The 21,726-nt window shown below is 40.3% G+C and overlaps 1 protein-coding gene across 1 annotated transcript in view; it reads left to right on the forward strand.

The window, feature by feature from the left end:
- The window catches only part of rptor (regulatory associated protein of MTOR, complex 1), a 483,948-nt gene extending 464,492 nt beyond the window's left edge, over positions 1-19,456 (forward strand). Inside the window, exons 33-34 of the mRNA XM_073026287.1 lie at positions 13,010-13,139; positions 15,501-19,456. Of these exons, the coding sequence (XP_072882388.1) occupies positions 13,010-13,139; positions 15,501-15,569 (199 nt within the window). The 3' untranslated portion in view covers positions 15,570-19,456. The remainder of the gene's footprint in view (positions 1-13,009; positions 13,140-15,500) is intronic.
- The last annotated feature ends 2,270 nt before the right edge of the window (positions 19,457-21,726 follow it).

Consider the following 21,726-nt stretch of genomic DNA (forward strand, 5'->3'; position numbering starts at 1 on the left):
GCCAGCTGTACTCGTCCATGCACCGAACTGAGACCATGGTCTGCAGCTGATGGGCTCCAGGACCAGCTGCAGCTACGAACTGGCTTTGTGGCCATGGACTCACTTTTGTGAACTTTAGTTCTGAGTGTTATTTGTTTACTTTTTATTGTTTGCATGATTTGCTCTTTTTTCCGCACGTTGTCTTAACAATCTGAACCAGCTCGGATAACTTCACTCACCGCAATACTAAACTGATTCCACAACTTATGGACTCGCTTTCAAGGACTATCATTATTATTATTGTTGTTGTTGTTATTCGTATTTGCGCAGTTCGTCTTCTTTGCACATTGATTGTCGTCTTTATATTCCATTTTGCATTGATCCTGTTGTATTTCTACTGTGAATGGCTGCAAGAAAATTAATCTCGAGGTAGTATATGGTGACATATGTGTATAATAAACTTATAAATCCCCAAGTACCCACATCCAAAGGCATCCTTACTTTTCACTTCATATTCCCCTGTCATCGTGGGTTTATTTGTCCAAAAAATGAGTGATGTTTGTCCACGGCATTGTCTTTCCTCTTTGCAGCTGAATCTGAATCCTTATGCATAGTGTGGCTCGTTGGAAGAGTTTGTGTTTCTCTCCGCTCTTTCTCCATGACCTAGGAAGAACTCATTGCATTCCCAGACATAATTCACTACTTTAAAACAAGCCCTCTTTATCTCACTTTCATTTCTTGTTTTTCCTAAAGGACATTTGTTAATCTGCCTGGTGAGTCAGACCCACAGCTCTTGGAAGGCGTTCAATTTACTGGCACTTTGTGTGGAAAATGACCACCAGCCTTTTTTTAGCAGCTTCCACAGCTTGTCACAATTGATAACCATCTTGTACATTTTGTGCATCTCTATTAAAGCTTCCCTATACTCTGCCTGTCTCACACGTTTCTAAAGTCTGGTGTGACTTCTGAAGGTTTAGTATCATTTCTTTGTGTTTCTTTCTCCTCCCTTATAAAACCAGTAACCCTGTACTCTTGCTTTTGTCTTTTCCTCGCACTGGTAGACATTTATCCTTGGTTCCTTCGACCCATTTGCAGTTGTTTCACTCTTATTTGATCTGCCGTATGCAAACTTAGTGTTACGTTTGTCTAAGAATGAAAGCAGTGGGGACAGGAATTGTTCTCGTAGCCGTTCAAACTGCTCTGTCATTCACTCTCATTGGTGAGCAAGATTCTTTATTGGGAGCATTCAACTGCAGAATAAGATCATATGACATAGAAGCAGAACTAGATCGTTTGGCCCATCAAGTCTGCGCTGCTGTTCCATCATGGCTGATTTATTCTCCCTCTCAACCCCATTTTCTGGCGTTCTCCCCATAACCCTTGATGCCGTTACTAATCAAGAACCTGTCAACCTCCACTTAAATATACCCATTGACTTGGTCCCTACAGCCATCTGTGGCAATGAATTCCACAGATTCATCACCCTCTAGCTAAGACAAGTCCTCCTCTTCTCTCTTCTGAAGGGGCGTCCTTTTGTTTTGAGGCTGTGCCCACTAGTCCTAGACTCCCCCTCTATTGGAAACACATCCACTAGGCCTTTCAGTATTCGACAGGTTTCAATGAGATCCACACTCATCAACATCCTCTGGACTCTCTCCAATTCCAGCACATCCTTTCTTAGATATGGGGCCCAGAAATGCTGACAGTGCTCCTGAGTGCAGTCTGACCAATGCCTCATAAAGCCTCAGTATCACATGAATGGCTGATACTCAACAGCCCTCTTGAGATGGAAGCTCCAAACGTTCATAATCCCTAAGGGAAGAAGTCCCTCCTCATCTTACCCTGAGAATTTGTTTCCAAACATCAAACCAAACCTTGCAAAATGTCCTCTCCGTCATCTGTAAGCCATTTCATCAGTTTGCTTGAAGCCTTTTTATAATCTTCAGCCTGTTCGCTACATTTCCACATTCTTTGACATTACGTTGCATCTCAAAATCAAGACATTAATAAAATATCAGCCTTTGGGAAATCATAGCTTGGCTTCGCGAGCAAAGATTTAGGAAGGGGGCTGCCCACGTCTGCTGCAGGCTCGCTGGTGGCAGACAAGGCCAGTATGGGACAGGCAGACCCGGCCACAGCAGCTGCATAGACGTGGGCCTGTCCTTCGGCCTGCGCAATGGTATTTTTAGGTGGAGAGCAGTGTGCGCGATACTGGCCCCACCCTTTACACCCGAGATTCATCTGCCATAGCCTAGCAAGATGGGACGGTGACAGCGAGGTCCTCGAGTCGTAGGAGTTACGTCGGAGTGTCCTTCTTCGAGGTGGATGGCCTGACAAGGCTGCCGAGCCCCACCTGCCCAGGTTTGGTGGCAGACTTGTCCTTCTCTTAGGCTGGCTGCCAACCAAGGCTAACGAGCCCAGCCCACCCATCCAGTTACACCACCGGGCACTCGGTCACCCCATGACGTAGCAAGCTCGGTGGAAACGGGGGGCACCAACGAGAAGCTGTTGCTACAGACGCAGTAGTGTAGGAGAGGCCATTTGCAGTGGCCTCTTGCCTAGCAAGCCAGACAGTGACCACGCAGCGAACACTACACCGGGAAAGGAGAGGCGATGTATTGCACTTCCCCTGGGTGAGCGGGACATCATTTGGGAAATACCATTGTATGATTCCCGTCTATCTGAAAATAACTTCAGCAGTACAATGGATACAGCCCAGTCCATCGCAGGAAAAGCCATCCCCACCATCCAAGCCATGTTCTCGTCTTGCTGCTGTCATCGGACAGGATGTACAGGAGCCTAGGTCCCACACCACCGGCTTCAGGAACAGTTATTACCCTGCAACCATCATCTCCTGAACTTGTGTGGACAACATCACTCACCTCAACTCTGAACTGATTCCACAGCCTATGGACTCACTTTCAAGGACTCTGCAACTCATTTTCTTAGTATTATTTATTTGTTGTTATTTATTTATTTGTATTTATACAGCTTGTCTTCCTTTGAACATTGGTTGTTTGTCAGTCTTTGTGTGTAGTTTTTTAACGATTCTATTGTACTTCTTTGTACTATGTGAATGCCTGCAAGAAAATGAACCTCATGGTAGAATAAATTTTATTTTAGCAATACAGCGCAGAGTATGCAATGCCAGTCAGCAAGCCCTGACCTTCTAACTGTTGACTTATATGTAATAATAAATTTACTTCCAGCTTTGAAGAATTCTCAATTATTTTCTCTTCCACAGATAACTTTGAGTTTACACCTACATAGACCTGAATTCATGGCTTATGTAGATTTTTAAGCCCAATGTTATCAGTTTTGCTGAATGCTTCATGTGGTACTTTATCCAGTGTCCTTTGACCATATTAGCATTGTCACTCTCCCATCAATCCATCAAAAGTGCATTTAAAGTTGCTTCAACATTTCCTTGATAGGTTGTAATTTCCCATTTTTTCCTCATGACATTTCTTTTTGTTTTGCACTGTCTCTCCAAGGCAACTGCAAAAATGCAGATGTTGGAAATGTAAAATAAAAGCACAAAATGTTCAGTAAAAAAAGTTAATGTCTAGTTTTTGGTTTTTTTTAATTCTTGCTGAGGTATTATGGAAATTTAGGATACAGTTTTTTTTTCGTTATACCTGAGGAAAGTATACTTGTTCATGAGCCAGGGCATTGTGTATTTATGAGATTGCTTCCTGAGAGGGTTTTGAGTAAGTCAGGCCTCTACTCCCTGGAGTATAGAAGGATACATTTGAAAGAATGCAAGGTGATTTCAGTAATACAGGATTCATGAGAGATTTCTTCAAACTGGGTAGTTTTGAACTAGAGGCACAATCTTAGGGCAAAGGGCAACAGCTATTTTGATGTGTGATAAAGACAGGTTATACAAAGGATTACAGATCTTTGGAATTTCCTCCCTTGGTAGGCAATGGATATTCATTTCTTAAAAATTTATATTATGTAATGTTTTAAGTGAGGAAGGTTCAAAGTATATTTATTATTAAAGTATGAATACAGTATACAGCCCTGAGATTCATCTTCCCACCCCAGACAGCCAGTAAACAAAAGAAACACCATGGAACCCGTTCAAAGAAATCATCAAAAACACAGTGCACAAAAAAAAGATCAAATCGTGCAAACGGCAAAAAATGAGCGAGAAACACAGAATATAAAACATCAAAGCACAGAGTCATTGAAACAGTCTAGGAATGCTCAGTTCCGTTCAATTTAGCACTGTGTTGTTCTTTAACTGAGCCAGTCCGCCCAAATCAAAATAACAAGAAAGAAAAGGAGCAACTAGAAGAGAATCACAGGAATGTGGGTTTAATTCACAGGATTAGCTGTGATCCTAGTAGTGGGTGGTACAGGTTTGGGAGGCTCTGCAGCCAGATACAGTGTTCCTCATCATCATCAGTGCTACGCTGACTTGAGCTGGAATTGCATTTCTGTTTGTGGCATTTACCGTTCTGTAGTCTCGTGGCAACTCTCCCAAGTCGAATAATATTGATGTCAAAGCGCAGGTGTGATGAAAAACTTAATTGTAGCAGCGTCAAGCCGCGTGGCATAATCTGAAGCAATCATAAAGAGTACGCATTTTTAACAAGAAAACACAATTAGAACAAAAAAAAGCCGGTCTCTTTTATTGCAAGGTGATCAAAGCGCTCTGACTCTGTCATTCCTTCTTTCCCTAACAGCTTCAGATGCATTCCGTTCGGATGAGGTGACACTTCTGCCTTGGATGTTGCCAACATTTTAAATCTATGTGGAAAGATTTTCGATTTTCCTTTAATGTTACTTGGTAGAGTCAAGAAGCATGAAGTAAAGCCATTCAGCCCAATTCACCTGTGCTGACTGTGTTGCCCACTGAGCCAGTCTCATCTGCCGCTGTATTTTTTGTAGCAATTTTTTTTTTTCGTTTCTGTGCTTTCTGTTTCCTTTTCAGTTCTAATTGTGTTATCTGTAAGCCACCCATGAGCTCTAGCTTCAGTTGCTCTTTCTTCACCTCTCACAAGCACATGTTTCATCTGGAGTCAGACCACTCTTGTTTGAGAGACTCCCATTTCTCAATTGCTGCTTTACTCCTCGTCTCCAGATTGTATTTCACTCAGTCTCCTCTCATGGTGCTGAAATTAGATCTCCTCCAGTTGAATATTTTCACGTTTGTCTGTTCTGGCCCATTCTCATTTCCATAATGACTGTAAGCCTTCATGTTTCTGTAAGTCTAATGATTTCTGACCTTCCTCACATCATTGCTGAGGATGTCTTTGATCTTTTCTTCCCACGCACTGACACCAGTATTCCCACAACTGTAGGCATAAAACAAATCCAATATATACTCTTTCCATTGCAAAGATAACCTGAAAACGTATAATAACTTGCCAATTGCATAAAACTCACATAGAAAGAGTGACACAACATGAATGTCAGGCTCCATTCTCTGTCGTAATATCATTGGGTCTTTTGTTCAAGTTCAAAGTTCAAAATTTCAAAGTAAGTTTATTATCAAAATACATACACGTCAACATATACAAGCTTGAGATTTTCTTGTGGGCATACTCAATAAATCCATAATAGAATCAATAAAAGACTGTGCAAATACAAAAAGAAAAATAATAATAATAAATAAATAAACAAATAAACAATAAAAATTGAGAATATGAGATGAAGAGTCCTTGAAAGTGACTCTATAGGTTGTGGGAACAGTTCAGTAATAAGGCAACTGAAGTTACCCTGTCTGGTTCAGGAGCATGATGGTTGAGGGGTAATAACTTTTCCTGAATCTGGTGGTGTGAGTCCTGAGGCTCCTGTACCTTCTTCCTGATTTTGTGTGTGGGAGAGTGGCTAAAATTATCCAGTACATAGAAAACTGGCTCTGTTATGAAATTCTCCACTAAGAGGTGCTCGTTTCTCTTCCTGGCATTTATTATGGTCTTGCTGCAGCAAGCAGTGTCTCAGATTATGATCCTCTTCAAGCACTTATTCTGTTTTGGGCAGCACAAAATACTTTGGTGTTTGACATCTCTTCTTAAATTCAGCATTCTGCAAAGAAATTAAAAGATTGTTCCATTATAAACACGGGCTTCTGAGATGCTGGAAATCTTGAGCGACATTCACAGAGTGCTGGTTTGATGCGCAGAACAAAGTGCTGGCAAGGAAGGCACCCTTCCCGCCAGGGAGCAGGCATTCCATCTGGCTAAAGTTGAGGTGTGCAAGACCCTGGCCAGAGTCAACCCACACAAAGCCTGATCGTATACCAGGTCGGCAGCCCTATTTGTGACAGATGTAACACAGAAATGGCTACTTTAACTCATATGTTTTGGTCATGTGTAAGTTTAAATAATTTTTGGAGGGGTGTGTTTGGAATATTATCTAAAGTTATAGATATGGATGTTCAACCTAATCCACTTACAGCAATTTTTGGGATTTTCCCAGAGGAAGCAAGCATAAAGTGTCTGCTTCAGCCCAACATGTGATAGCTTTTTCAGCTTTACTGGCTAGGAGAGCTATTTTGCTACATTGGAAAGAATCTAAGCTGCCTACTGTTTTCTATTGGCTCTCCTCCATTATGTCATGTCTAAGCTTGGAGAAAATTAGAAGCCGGACATTTGATACATCCTTTAATTTTGAACAAGTCTGGCGACATTTTATTCAATATTTTCACATGAGTTAATTTATTTTTATTTGTTTTTTTTATTCTCTTTGGGAAAAATCCTTATCCATGAAGGTTCGGAGATGACTGGAAGGATGTGTTTTTTTTTCTCTCTCTTTTTTCTCATTTTATCCTCAATTGGACTGCCCAATCTTTTTCTTTCTTTTTTTCTCTTTCTTTTTTTTTATGATTGTTATGAGGAGTTGTAGTTTTTTGACCATTGTATATATAACAGCATAATATTTTACCTATTTGATTTTGATATTATATACTTTTTGTTTTACTATTGCTGTTTATATGTCTTTTATATTATCTACTTGTTAAACTCCTCTTCTGATTTGTATATTCTTTATTTGGAAATCAATAAAAAAGATTGAAAAATGATCATATACCAGGTCGGGCTCTGAAAGACTGCACAGCCCAGCTGACGAATATATTCAACATCTCCCTGGAACAATCCACTGTCCCATCCATTTTTAAGGTGCAACCATCATTCCAGTACCAAAGAAGGCAACAGTAACCTGCCTAAATGACTATCGTCCAGTGGCATTAACAACAACCATTATGAAATGCTTTAAGCAGCTGGTCATGGACCACATTAAAGCCTTTCTCCCTGCTACACTAGACCCTTTCCAGTTCGCTTATTGCTCAAATCGATCCACTGATGATTCAATAGCCTCTGCCCTGTCCTACCTGGAAAATGGGGTCTCATATGCCAGACTGCTGTTTATAGACTTCAGTTCGGCATTCAACACCATCATACCCAGAAACTGGTGGAGAAACTGTCCTCACTGCATCTAAACACCTCCCTCTGCAACTGGATCCTGGACTTCTTAACAGTAAGGCCACAGTCACAGTTGATTTACGACGCACAGTGAAAGAAAATAGGAACTGAAAATTCAAAGCAGTGACAAACAACTGCAGAAATTATTCAATTGTAAATTTAAAGCTGCAGGTAAAATTATTGTAGAAACAATTTTAAGTGTACATTATTAGTCCAACTATTCACTACTTCATTGCTGTGCTTTTTCACCTTTCAATGAGATGGATGGGCTTGGTGCAGCAATACCAGCTTCTCAACATCAGGCTGAATGTCACTCAGAAGAAGTCTCAGATCCCACGGTCAGTAATTTGCGTCTGTTTTGTTGATTTGAAAGAAGTTGGGTGACTTCACTGAAACTGCGCTCCACTAAATATGATTTTGGAAAGGCAATAAAGAACATCTTGACCTTTTCCATAGTGCAGGGAAGCGTTCAGACATTTTTTTCTGCAACCAAAAGTTTTGGTATGAATTTTTTTGAGCCTCGGATTCAGCTCAAAATCATTTTGTGGCGAGGTATTTAAGTTTGCTGACAGTACTGTCATAGGGCAAATCAAAGGTGGTGATGAATCAGCATACAAGGGGGAGATTGAAAATCTGACTGAGTGGTGCCATAACAACAACCTCTTACTCAATGTCAGCAAGACCAAAGAGATGAATATTGTCTTCAGGAAGAGGAACCTGGAAGTCTGTGAGCCAGTCCTCATCAGGGGATCGGTGGGGTGGCGGGGGGGGGGCAACAACTTTAAATTCCTTGGTGTTATCATTTCAGAGGAAATCCTGGGCCCAGCGGGTAAATGCAATTATGAAGAAAGCACGGCAGTGTCTCTGCTTCCTTAGGAGTTCGCGAAGATTTGGCATGACATCTAAAACTTTGACAAACTTCTATAGAGGTGTAGTGGAGAGTATATTGGCTGCACCACAGCTTGGAAACACCAAAGCCCTCGAATGGAAAATCCTACAAAAATGAGTGGATATGACCCACTCCATGATGGGTAAAGCCCTCCCCACCATTGAGCACATCTACACAAAGCATGGTCGCAGGAAGGCAGCATCAATCTTTTTCTTTCAAGGAAGTAATAGCGGTGGCATCCTGTCACTGATGATGCCCCGTTCCGCTCACCAAGCAAGAATGTTGATGAGCTCTTCAGATCTGTTTCTTGTCCCATTGCAAATAACAGCTCTTCAACCATGCTTTCATCTTTTATGAAGCGGACATAACCAAGAAGCAAAGGTTTGTTGACTCATCCAACTGCAGAGCAAATTCTGTTGTCCTAAGCATGTTGCTCAATGTGTCTTCCAGGTTCTCAGAATTTCATTTGTCTTTGAACAGAGTTGTCACTGAGCAGAATCTGGTGACTTATGTAATACTGTACTCAGAACCACTCTTATTGCTGGCAGAATTAGTTCTTTTCCTATTGTATGGGGCTTTCCAGATTTAGTGGTGAGCAATGAAATGTATGAAGCACACAAACCATCGCTGTTTTGTTGTGAAGTGCTGGCTTTGAAGTATTTTCTGTTTCTGAAAGTTTTCACTAAGCGACTGAAAATGAGCCAAGTTCTTGTTTGCTTTATCAGATGGAGTATATTCTCTTAAAATGTTAAAGGATCCTGGACATTTCACTGACTGATTTGAAAATACTTTTTCACACAGCAAGCTGTCGCTTGCTTGGTGATGGTATAAATCCATATTTCTGATACTATATTACAGTACAGTGCAACAGTCTCAGGCACATATATATTACTAGGGTGCCTAAGACTTTTGTACTGTATGTACTGCATTTGTCAACGTGGTGCAGAGAGTGAGTTTGTAAATCAGGTGGGAACAAAGGATTTGGGAGTGGTCAAGGGTGGAGCGCCGTGGGAGGCATATGGGACAGGTGGTAGAGAACAAGTGCCAGGGAGGAGAGTGGCCACATGTGCAGAAACATCCAGCCCCAAGTCACCAGGCAAGGTCATTTCATTCCAAAAGTTTGGTTTGTTAATCATTGCAGAATGTCTCTCTGGCGTTCCCCTCTCCCTTCTTTTCCCAACCATGATTCCCCTCTCCCTGCCCCCTTCCCACTCTCAGTCCACAACAGAGACCCATCTCAGAATCAGGCTTATCATCACTCACATACGTCATGAATTTTTTTTTCTTTTGCGACAGCAGTACAATGCAATATGTTAAGTTACTACAGTGCTGTGCAAAAGTCTTAGGCACCCTAGCTATGTATACGTGTCTAGAACTTTTGCACAGTACTGTACCTACACTCCTTCATTTGGTGTGTTTCTGCCATTGTCACTAAGGAGTTGTGATCACGGTCGGTCGCCTGTTGCTTAAGTCCAACCTCAAGCGCTATGATCAATAAAGGGAAAAGTTGTGACATCATCATAGCTCAGGCAATACCTGACTCTGCCTGAAGGTACATAAAGTGGGGCAGCGATACCTCAATTGGCCATACCATAACGTAATTTGCAGGAAATTCGTCACTGCGTGATTAGAGTACAGGAATTCTAGCTAACACTGTACTACAGAAGTGAACAGCAATAATGTGTGGGCCAGGCCCAGAAATAACACAATTTCTTCATTCTATATTTTTCATGACATGCCAAATACAGACATATCACATTGCTTTTCAACAGCTATAATGCACTTACACCAAAGTCTGAGGACAAGTGGGTTAGTGAAAGATGAGGTGATCACGTGATCATTGTAATCAATTATGAGGCACTGAAGATTAAGTGCTTATAATAAGTAATTTATTTCTTAAATTAAATGTGTAATCCCTCAGCTGCCCCCCCCCCCCTTGGTACTGAGCAGCCCACCACCGCCTCCTTTATCTTTATTGCTCCCTCTCCAGGGGGGTTGGCAATATTGTCCACTTTGGGAATCACTGCCATAGAGTATCCCAGCAAATACTTACTCTAGCAAACTCAGAACCAATGTGTTTTCTTAATATAATGAGAAGACTAGTGCTGGCTTCTCTTGTTTGGGCTGATACACACCTTAACTTCTGATCTAGTGGCCATTACCCTTGCTCCACTCTTGGAGGCCTTGATTTTACCAAATTTCAAATAAAAATCATGAGGGCTGTCAGATACTTGTGTTACTAAAATCTCCTTGCCAGTCTTTTTACATAGATTGAAACCTCTGTCAGTCAGTTGTATGTTTTTCAACACGAGGGCTGTCAAATATGTTAACAAAATCTACTTGCGAGTCTTTTACATAATTAAAAGCTCTTACAGTCAGTTGTAGGTTTTTCAACAGATAATCTCATATTCTGTCTTGTCATGATTTTTTTTTTATCAAGTTTCTGGTCCTCTTTTGCTGAGTTTGGAAATACTCCCAGTTCTCAGGTCCACTGAGATTTCTGACAGCATTTCATAAGCCACTTATTTTCAGTTTATAGTGTCTTTAATTTCTCTGGTCAGTCACAGATAAATGACTTTTTGTGTTATTCCCTGAAGGAATTAGTTTCTGTATCCCATGCGTCATGTTTATGAATGTTGGCCATTGCTGGTCCACTGTCAAACGTAAGAAAGTAGCAGTCAGCTTTCCCCTTCTACCTTCCAACTTTCCTTTGTTAAGACTTGTGATCCTGTTTTCAGGTTGAATTGCATCACTTCCGAGCTCAGTGCAAAACTGTCACATTATGGTCTTTCATCCCTAAGGTCCCTTTACAAGATGATCATTTCTGTTCATTCAGTCCTGATGAACGGTCTCGGCCTGAAATGTCAACTGTTTTTCCTCTGCCTGACCTGCTGAGTTTCTCCAGCGTTTTGTGTGTCTTGCTTAAGATTATCATTTAATCCTTTCTCACTGTGCAAGATCTAAAAATAGACTTCTACGTAACATATTTATCTAGAAACCAGGTTTGCATATGTTCCAGAAAATGGCCTTCCCTTACAGCTTCTAATTTAGCTTGTTCAGTCTATATGTAGATTGAAGCCCCTCAATAACACTGTTATTCCTGTTGCCTGCACTTCTTAATTCCTGATTTATGTCATGCCCTGTACTATAACTATGATGAGTAACTAACCCAGTTGCTAATTTACATAGCTCAACCAAGATTGATTCAATCTCATGAACTGCCATGGCAAGACCAGTTCTTACCAGGATACTCCCCTCCTCTGCTATCAGTAGTTCAGCATTGCTCTTTTCCCTTTCTGCCTGCCCTCCCTCAATGTCACATTCGGCTCTCAGCCCTGGTCAACTTGCTAGCCTATTTCATAATTCAAGATTCAGGATTCTTTATCGTCATTCTTCAGTACACAAGTGTAAAGGAGAACAGAATGATTGTTACCCTGGATCCAATGCAACATAAAAACATGTTTCAAAAATACAACCAATATAAATATAAATCAATGTCATAAAACAATGTAGAAGTAACAGTTATATACTTAGATTGATTTTATGTACATGAAGTTCAAGTACGTTTATTATCACAGGATGTATATATTATACAACCTTGAGATTTGCCTCCTTACAAGCAGCCACAAAACAAAGAAACCTAAAAGAACCCATTTTAAAAAAGACCAACAAACACCCAATGTGCAGAGAGATAAAATAAACAAATCATGCAAGCAATAAAATTAAGCAAATAGCATTTAGAATGAAAATAAGTCCTCAGACATAAAGCCCGGAGCAGGCCACAGCCTCAGGTCAGCGCATAGCGGAGTAAACGTCGCGGAGCCCACAGACGCGGAGCCTGAAACAGCCAGCACAGGCCGCAGCCTCAGATCAGCGCATAGCGGAGTAAACGTCGCAGAGCCTGAAACAGCCAGCACAGGCCGCAGCCTCAGGTCAGCGCATAGCGGAGTAAGTGTCACAGAACCGGAAACAGCCAGCATAGATCACTGCCTCAGCCTCAGTGCAGTGATGAGCAGAGTTAACATTGCAGAGCAATGAGCAGAGCAGGCCCGATCCTCACCTCTGGTCCCAACACCCTGCCTTTTCAATCCATCTGGCCCAGAATTTAAATCGTCGAAACATCAGGTCGTTCCTCACAGGATATTTTTATGTTTTTCGCAGCATTCTCTGTTAGCTCTAGAGGCTGTTTTGCCTGAAAATCCCAGGAGGTTAGCAGTCTTTGGAATACTCAAACCAGCCTTTCCACCATCAAAGGCACTCAGATCTCATACTGACGTTTAGTCTGAGCAATAAGTGAACCTCTTAACCAGGTCCGGATGCTTTTATGCATTGACTTGCTGCCACATGATTGGCTGATTAGATATTTGCATTAACAAGCAAGTGTACTTAATAAAGTGGCCACTGAGTATATATGATGTAAAGAGGCGCAGATGAGTCTGACTTGTAGACAATAAACAAAGTTGGCTGTTTTTTCCTGTAATTTAAGGGAAACAATTCAAGTTTGTTTGTGCTTTAATTCAGTGAACTAGCAGCACAGCAGCTTTTTTTTTATAAATTGTGAATTGTTAAATTCGTGTTAAGTCCCATTCCCAGCCCAGCATTGTTCTTTAACTGAATGGTTGCATAGTGGAAGTGCATACGTTCAGTGTTCTATCATCCAAAAAATTGCACATGATGCCTAATCGTAAATGTATTCTTGATCTTTCAGTGGCTCCATGAACCAGTTCATTGCTGTATATAATGCAAGTGGAGAAGTGATAAGCAATATTAAATACTATGACGGATTTATGGGGCAGAGGATTGGAGCCATTAGCTGCCTGGCTTTCCACCCGTATTGGGTAAGTCATTTCTCAGAGGTATTCCTTCCATGCAGTTCCTGATTCATTATCTTTATAACGTAACTATCATTGTAGGAGCAGTCTGAAAGATCAAACGGAGTTGGTGGTGTTTGAAATAACGGGCAATTTATTAAAAACTGGTGCCTAGCAGGAGCCAAGCCAAAGCTGATCTACCTGAGCATGAATTTGGAACAGCTTTTACATTTTCAGTTGGGGAGATTACCAATAAAACTACATTTGTTAGCAGAATAGTGGCAACAGAAAGACTTAATTAAGTAACAGACTAGGTCCTGCTTACAGAATAAAATGTCTGTCCACAGGTCTAACAGTAAATCCAATTTCCTGTTACACCAGTGGGTACACGCTATAACACAATTAAGTGAAGTTCCTGAAACTTGGGGTTCATCTGCTGCTGCATTCTACGTCCCTACTTTTATATATAGTTTTCTGTTACCACTTTAGCACAATCTGCATCCCTGTTCACTTGTTATAAGCCCTCATTATTCTTCCCCGTGCAATGATTACTTTAAGAATGTGCAGCATTTCATTGCATAGGCAGAAACAAGGTCAAAGTTGCCACCTCTCTTCACAAACACAATTTATAACTGTACTATCTTGGTCAAGGATCAATTGATTCGCCATAAGCACTTACATGTATTAGGAACTTGCTGTGCTGTGTTGGTGTTTCATGCAATAAAAAGCAACATTCAACAATTATAAAGAATTATGTAAGACTAAAGTAACAGGTTTTTTTTTAATAGCCCTATAGCGCTGTTCAGAAGGGACCTTTTGGAAAAGGCACTTTGCTAGGTGGACAGTGTCTGCAATGATTTTTCCCTACCTGCTTTTTGTCCTGTGAAGTTTTATTGACGTTAGCAGGAATTTGACAATACTGCCCATAGTTCCTGTTGTGCAAAGTATTCTCTCACAACTGGATTTTCCAAAAATGGATTTAATCCCTATGTTAGAGAATCAAAGAAAATATTTTCTTTTGCTGTAATGTTCTTGATATGTTGAATAGTTGACACTGGTTAGTGTCTTCGCTCATTGTATTGTGCTGGCTGGAAGAATGGAGACTAATTTCATGCGTTCTTGTTGGTATGTACTACAAGCACTTTGAATTTAATTGGAACTGTACAAATAGTAGAAATGAATTTTACTTTCAGTTGCTGGTTGGTCTACTACCTATTCTAGCTATAAACACTGCGTTATTTTTAGGAAGAACAAATATTCAGACAGATACTTGGCATTTTGTTTTCCATTGAGATCTTTGAATCTCCACATACAAGAATCCTCACATCTTCCGATTAAAATATTAAAGCCTGCAAATGACATCAGTGTTATTCTTAATGAAATTGTGTCAAAGTCATCTGACTGACAAACGTGTCACCAATTGGGAGGATATGGGTTTGATAGCTTTTGGAAGCGTTCCATTCCTTTTTTTTTTGGCATCTTGTAAATTATCTTCCCTGTGCAAGTCCAAATTTCAGAGGAATTGCAGATTCTCTTTTCTACATGTCATGTGACCAATTATCCTTCAGTATTGAGTTATCTCCTCAACAGAAAAAGTTTTAAAATCGATGAATAAGAAAATGCATTGAAATGAGTTTTAAGGCTTGCATATCTTGAAGAGTTACTCAACCAGACAGGCTTTAGTATGATAGTTTGATGCTGTGGTTTTAACATATCACACTTCTTGTAACTAGATCTGTCCTCTCTGCCTGGTAACTCTTCAAAATCAAGCACTAAATAATCCAACTCCTCTCACTTCCATTTCCTTCTTGCTCAAGATTAATCCAACTTGAGTCCTAGTGTATGTTGTACTTTATCTCCTACCTGATCCAAATGAAGTTAATGTCCTTTCGCCGTGCGCCAGCTGCTGTTTAAAGCAATGGCAATTAAAGATTTTATTTAATCCACAATTTCAAAGATAAATACCTCCATTTGAAATTACTTGAACCCTTTTACATTGCCTGAGAAGGTGTTGCAGGTTCTATTGTCCTTCATGTAATAAGCCAGTTTTTCTTCCCCAGTATTCCAACACCATGCTACCTCTTGCTAATGTGATCTCAATTTAAGCAATTTTTGTTCTAATTTATAAACAATACTCTTCATTCCAAAGATCCTGTAGGTCATTAACACAATGTAATAAAAATTCTGTGAGGGAAAAGTCCCATTGTTCCCAATTATAAGCATAATCTTTATTTAATTTTTGTTCTTCTATCTGTGTAATGGACATCATAAGCCGGGGGTATGTAGGTCTTTTGAGTTTAATTGTTTTTTGGTACAGATAATTATTTCATACTGATGCCTAAATGTTCTAATTAGTGGTCATTGATTACTTTGTGCTTTTCTCAACAGCCTCACTTAGCAGTTGGAAGCAATGACTACTACATGTCTATATATTCAGCAGAGAAACGCGTCAGATAACACAGAATTACGCAGCCCTGCCTGTCTACTTTATGGAGATTCTGACTAGCCTCAGACGCTGTATATTACTTCAAATGTACATATTGAATTATTCACTTGAACGTTTGGTGACAGCTGCTGCAAGTCGTGATTTGAACAAATTTTCCATTCTCTATTTCAGCAGCAGTCACAACTTGTCCTGTAAGAACATGGCTGCCAAACTTATTCAAGGCCTTGTCTGAACCACTAAAAAAAAATTTCCCCTTTTGTGAATTAGATGTTAGAATTCAGATTAATATAATTTGCCATGTCGTGACCACCTCAGATGGCCTAACAACTGTGTGTAAATTACAAATCCTCGCAGCTTCCTCGGTGAAATAATACATCAAAGGGGGATGCCGGTATTAAAGTACTAGTAGCTGTTCTGAAGAACTGTTCAAAAACTCACACATTTATCGTTACGTCTGTGAGCATTATTTTATCCATAGACTACAGCAGGCCCGCAGGAGGAAAATCATGTTGTTCTGAAACATTGTACAGTGTTCTTCCCAACTCGTTTTGTTTTGTTTTGTGTGTGTGAGATTTAATTTTGCTCAACAATTGCTGGTTGTAATAGGAAACGCCAATCAGCTCGTACAAATAACCGATGATGGGACAAGCAACCTGAGCAGGACAAGAGTGATCCACTTATCTATTGTCGAATGTAAATGAAACCATTAAAGGAACTGGAAATTGATCTGTGATTGTTTTCCTAATGATATAAATGCTTCCAATCTTCAGGCTTGTAAACTAGTTGGATCTGCAAAAGCCAAGAGTTATGAGATATTCTTGTTTATTTGTCTTTATTTTTAATATAAATCTGATGCCACATACATATTATGATCTCACATTTATTAAGCTATGTTGTGAATTAAATACAGTATTATTTTATTATATATTATCTCTTTTAAAATGATTTAACACTGACTTTTGTTTAAGCCTAGGCAATAATATACACTAGTAGCTAAGTAGTTGCTGATCACAATTAACGAATAGTAAAGTGGAAGGTTGGCTTTTTTCATGATAATAAATTAATTTGTAGTATTGGGTTTTATGTTGCCATCTGTAAATGGAAGGTTTTTTTTTGTTAAACTTGTAATTTGTTATTTCTTGCTTTTGTGGTCTAAAGGTTAGGTATAGAACAGGGTGCCATACTTTTTTTTCAGTCTATATTGAGTTTGAATCATCCTTTAATGGAACAAATTTAAATTCCACATTATCCAACCCCATTACCACATTGCATTCAGAGCTGTTTCTCAGCTCACCAGCGATATTGAATTTGAGCCGATTGGAAGAAACAGGGTTCCATTTTTGTCCTGCGTGAGTTCAGTGCTGAATAGTTAAAATTTGAAGCTTTTTGTTTGCACAGTTAAGCCAAAAATCCTGACTCGCCTCATTAGAGCATCATGTTCTAAAGTAAAGCCATGCTGTGTCGCATTTCCCACTAAGAACCAGCGGAACTTACTTGAAGTCAAATTAGCTGCAAGGAACTTAGGAAGGTGAAGAAGCAGTTAGTAGTGTGGTCCCTCAGTCCTCCTCCTGCTCCATCCAGTCAATAAAATAATAACTGTTCTGATCTTTAGTCTGAACTCCATATTCCTGACCGTTTCCTATAAACCCTCATTTCCACTGTGGTCCAAGTCATCCATCTCAGCTTTGAATATACTTTGAGTCAGCATCCGCAGCCCTCTGGGAGAGAAATTCCAAAGATCCTCAGCCCTCTCCAGGAAGTTTGACCTCATCTAGTTTGAATATTGTCAACCCCTCACCCCAAGGCCGTCTCCTTCTTTAACACTCCTTGGAAAATATTTTCACCATATTTACCCTGCCGAGTCCATTCTTCTCAACTCCAGAGAGCAGACAAAATTGTAACTGGAATCCTGAACGTCTTCATCAAAATTGATAAGTGCTTTTAGAATTGGAGGAAAGCTAAAGTTTCCTAAAAGACTTTGTAATTTAAAATTACTTAAATAAAAATATTTTGGAATGCAAGCAAGAATGAAGGTGCAGGAGGCTGAACAGTTGTAAAAGGAGCTGTTAGGGTTATTCAAAGTAATTTTCTCTCATTGGTCACAAATAGATTGAAATAAACACCTAGCACAGCTTTTTTTTTTGATTGTTATAGTTTTGATCTTTTTTTAATCCATTAAAAAATGATACAAATAAGGTCTCTGAAACTGTGTGTTCCAGAGCACCTCAGAGAACATCTAAGAGTCAAACCCAATGCCCCTGCAAACCTGCAGACTTGGTTCCCAGCTGGATTTTGATACCATGTGCCTGTGGATGGAAGAGATAGCAGTTGCAACCACAGCCTCTCCCAGGACCATAATCCGGGGATGTATGAATTAGATGTTAATTAATAATTTAAAAAATGTAAGCTCAGACACAAATACTGTTATATGGCATTTGGGAGTGGGATCATTAGATTTTTAGGGCCCACAGCCGAGTCAGACACAATTTTGCCAACCCTCGTGCTTTTAAATAAATGTACCTTAGCTGGAGATTCTTTGAAACCAGTAGCTTTTATCCCAAAAGACACCATTGTGAGTGCATTAAAGTAATTTTCACAGCTGAAACACGATATATGTTCAGGATTAGGTGATGGCTCACAAGTAGTTGTAACCTTGTTTAGTAGTTATCAGTTTGTAACCTGAATTTGAACTTTAAAATTAAAAAGAACGAACTAGGTTGTCTGTATTGGAGAAAAATTCACTTAAGTTCTGTTTAAATATATCAGTATCAGGAAAAACAAGTTATAAGTCAGTCAAGTTGAAAGCATTTTTTTTAAAGTGTGCAAGCATACATTCTCTGATGAGAATATATGTGTGAATTAAGGATGTAACTACAGTATCTCTTCCAATTCCTCAGCATTTGGCTTCTACATTCAGTTATTTTTAGTTAGAAATCGACAGTCAAAAGCTACTCTGTTGTCAGACCTCTGCTACAAGTGAGGCAAGGTGGCGTAGTGGTTAGCACAACACTTTTCTATACCAACAATTCAGGTTCAATTCCCACCGCTGCCTAGAAGGAGTTTGTGTGTTCACCCCTTTACCACATGGGTTTCCTCCAGGTGCTCCAGTTTCCTCCCACATTCCAAAGACTTACCATTTGGTAGGTTAATTGGTCATTGTAAATTGTCTGTGATTAGCTGAGGATTAAATTGGGGGATTGCTGGGCAGTGCAGATCAAAGGGCCTATTCCACACTGTATGTCAATAAACAAGTGTATAATTCTTCCTAACAAGGATAATAGCTTTTAATTGGTGGTTAAGAACACTCCTATTACAATTTGGCTCCTCGCCTCCAACTAATAAATGACTCTTTATAAAACTTGCAAGTTTGGGTTAAAAAATGCCTAGCTTATCAGGTGTGCGTCAGTTTGCCTTATAGTAATTTGAGACATTTTCACCTTGATTATCTCCCTTTTGGGGGGATCCTTTCCTGAAAATCAGTTGAAGACTTATTGTAGCTGACCGAATGGATTATTTCCAACCTTAACCCAAATGGTTATTTTGCCTTGGTGGGGAAAAAGACCATGTAGAAATTAACAAAATAGGTTTGGTCACAAGACAAGCTTACAAATGCATCAATCCTTTCCGTTTGAATACCTCACTCAAACAGAGCTAACATGAATGTGTATAGATGTTTTAAACTCACTAACCTTAATTTTGTGTGATCTATTTAGTTTCTGTTAGGATGTTAATTTTGTCCACTTGTCACTGTACATTGATTGCATATGGAATTCATATGCTGGGTATTAATTAAATTGAGGGAGGATATATTGATGTGATACCTCATGAGCCGTTGTTTTGAATGTCTGCTTTTTAGATGAAAATGCACAATTAAAACTATATTGGCAAATAAATCAAACACATCTTGGTCTGTATCTTTTTCAACTCGAGAACTTTAATTGAGTTTCTGGTCTGGAAATGGAGTGTGTGTGTGTGTGTGTTCTGGAAAGCAAAGAAGGGGAGGTCGTAGTTCCTATCAATCGTCACATTTAGATCTTTTAATAAAACTAAGATCCCTTTTGTCATCAATAACCTGCTGTTGAAGTAAAACTTAATAACTTTGTTGCATTGTGGTTCCTATTTCATTTTGATGCATTGAAAACTGCAGTTTGACTGCGAACATAATCTGCTTAACAACAGCGCCAGCTGGGGCTTCTCTTCACACAGATACAAACTGCAGCATTTCACTGGTGACTGGAAGATGATGAACTGAAGATTTATAATTTTACAGGCATTTGGTTTTGTGTAAGAGTCTCCTAAGAAGCTTTCTTCCTTTGTCCTCATCTATGTTTCTCGTGATTTTATACTCCTCTATAATGTCACCCTTCTGTCCCCTACACTGCATGGAATAAGGTCCAACCCTGCCCAACCTCTCCTTATAACTCAGGCCCTCAAGTCCTGGCAACTGTGGTAGCATGTGGGGATTTGTCAGGGTGCACCACAGTCCAAAGATGTACCAGTTAGTAGGTGAATTGGTCATTGTAAATTATCCTGTGATTAGGTTCGGGTTAAATTAGGAGTTGCTGGGCGTTATAGCTCAAAGGGCTGGAAGGTTCAATTCCATGCTGTATCTCAAATAAATTTTTGTATATCCATCTACTGATGCCTCTGGACACATCTTCAGTGATGTTCCTGGAATCATCGGGTGTTTCGGGTCTTTCAACATCATACACCCTCCTCCAGGTGACCCAGCCGGGGCTGATCGGACCCCAGCTTGTGTCCAGGTGGCTAGCGACACATGACTCCATGGCACCCCTTTCTTGAGCCACAGCCACCTTGAGGCCCTTCCTGCCGCATCGGTGGTACTGCGGATGTCTCTCCTCTTCCTCTGTCCCTCGATGCCCAAATTGCTGTCGGCTCTGGCTAAGGAGCGGCCTGCGAATCCCTTACAACCACTGGGAGACACCTCGCTCTCCATCCAGCCTGCTGGCAGTCGCTGACCAGTCCTGCATACTTGGAGAGTCTTTGCACTCCCTTCAACTCAACGACATCTTTCCTATAACGGGGGAGTAAAACTGTACACAGTACTCGGGTGCAGCCTTGCCATTGGAATGTACAACTGCAAAATGACGTCATAACTCCTGTACTCAGTGCCCAAGTGATGGAGACCTATCGTGTGCTTGTCGGACACACGGTACCAGTAACAAGCTGCATTTCCACTCGGTTAATCCAAGACCTTTCAGTTTTGGGATGGAGGAAGGGGCTTTTGCAGTAATTAATTGGATGCTCTGATCTCTGTTTCAAGCTCTAATTGATTTTATTTTCAATTATATTACCGGCTTCAACTTGATTCGGTGTGGCTGTTATCCAATTATCAGACAACAATCATTACTTCATTTGGAGAGATGATTAAACTACTGTCCTTAGCTGCTGCAGGAGATGAATGGGATTGTTTTGGCAGAGTGGATTTGTTAATTAGTGCAAGAACTAATTAGCGACCACGTGGGTTTCCTCTGGGTGCTCCAGTTGCCTCCCACCTTCTAAAGACACCAGAAGAGTAGCAACACTTGCAGGCTGCCCCCAGCACTCTCAGATGATGAAATAAACAAAGATGTTTCTATTTTAGTGGAAATCTTCTGTCAGGATGCCTCATGTCTTTCCCCGATGACTCCCCAGTTACTGCTACATGCAGAGGGAACTGAAAAAAATTGAATTTCCTTCCCCTTAGAATCTCACTCCCATGGCTGGGAACAACATTCTCACCCATGATGTAAGCTGGCTACATGAGGATAGAAAAGGAGGAGGAACCCGCAGATTAGGCAGTGTCAATGGAGGGAAATGGACAGTTGCTGTTTCAGAAGCACAAGAGATTCTGCAGACGTTAACATTCCAGATTAACACACACAAAATGCTGGAGGAATGCATCAGTTTGGGCAGCATCTATGAAGAAGAACAAACAGTTGACATTTTGGGCACGAAACCCTTCTTTTTCCACCCCTCCAGTTTTCATACTGGCTATCTCCCCTTTTCTTTTACAGTCCTAATGAAGGCTGTCAACCCAAAACATCAACTGTCCATTTCAGTCAGAGAAGAGGAATTGAAAGCATAGATAAGCCATAAAAACAATCTCAAAGATTGAGGGGGCTGGTGACCTCCTTCTGTTTCTTGTGTCCCCTCTTAGCAACTACA

Source organism: Hemitrygon akajei, chromosome 22 (assembly GCF_048418815.1).
Source record: "Hemitrygon akajei chromosome 22, sHemAka1.3, whole genome shotgun sequence".
Classification (NCBI taxonomy): Eukaryota; Metazoa; Chordata; class Chondrichthyes; order Myliobatiformes; family Dasyatidae; genus Hemitrygon; species Hemitrygon akajei.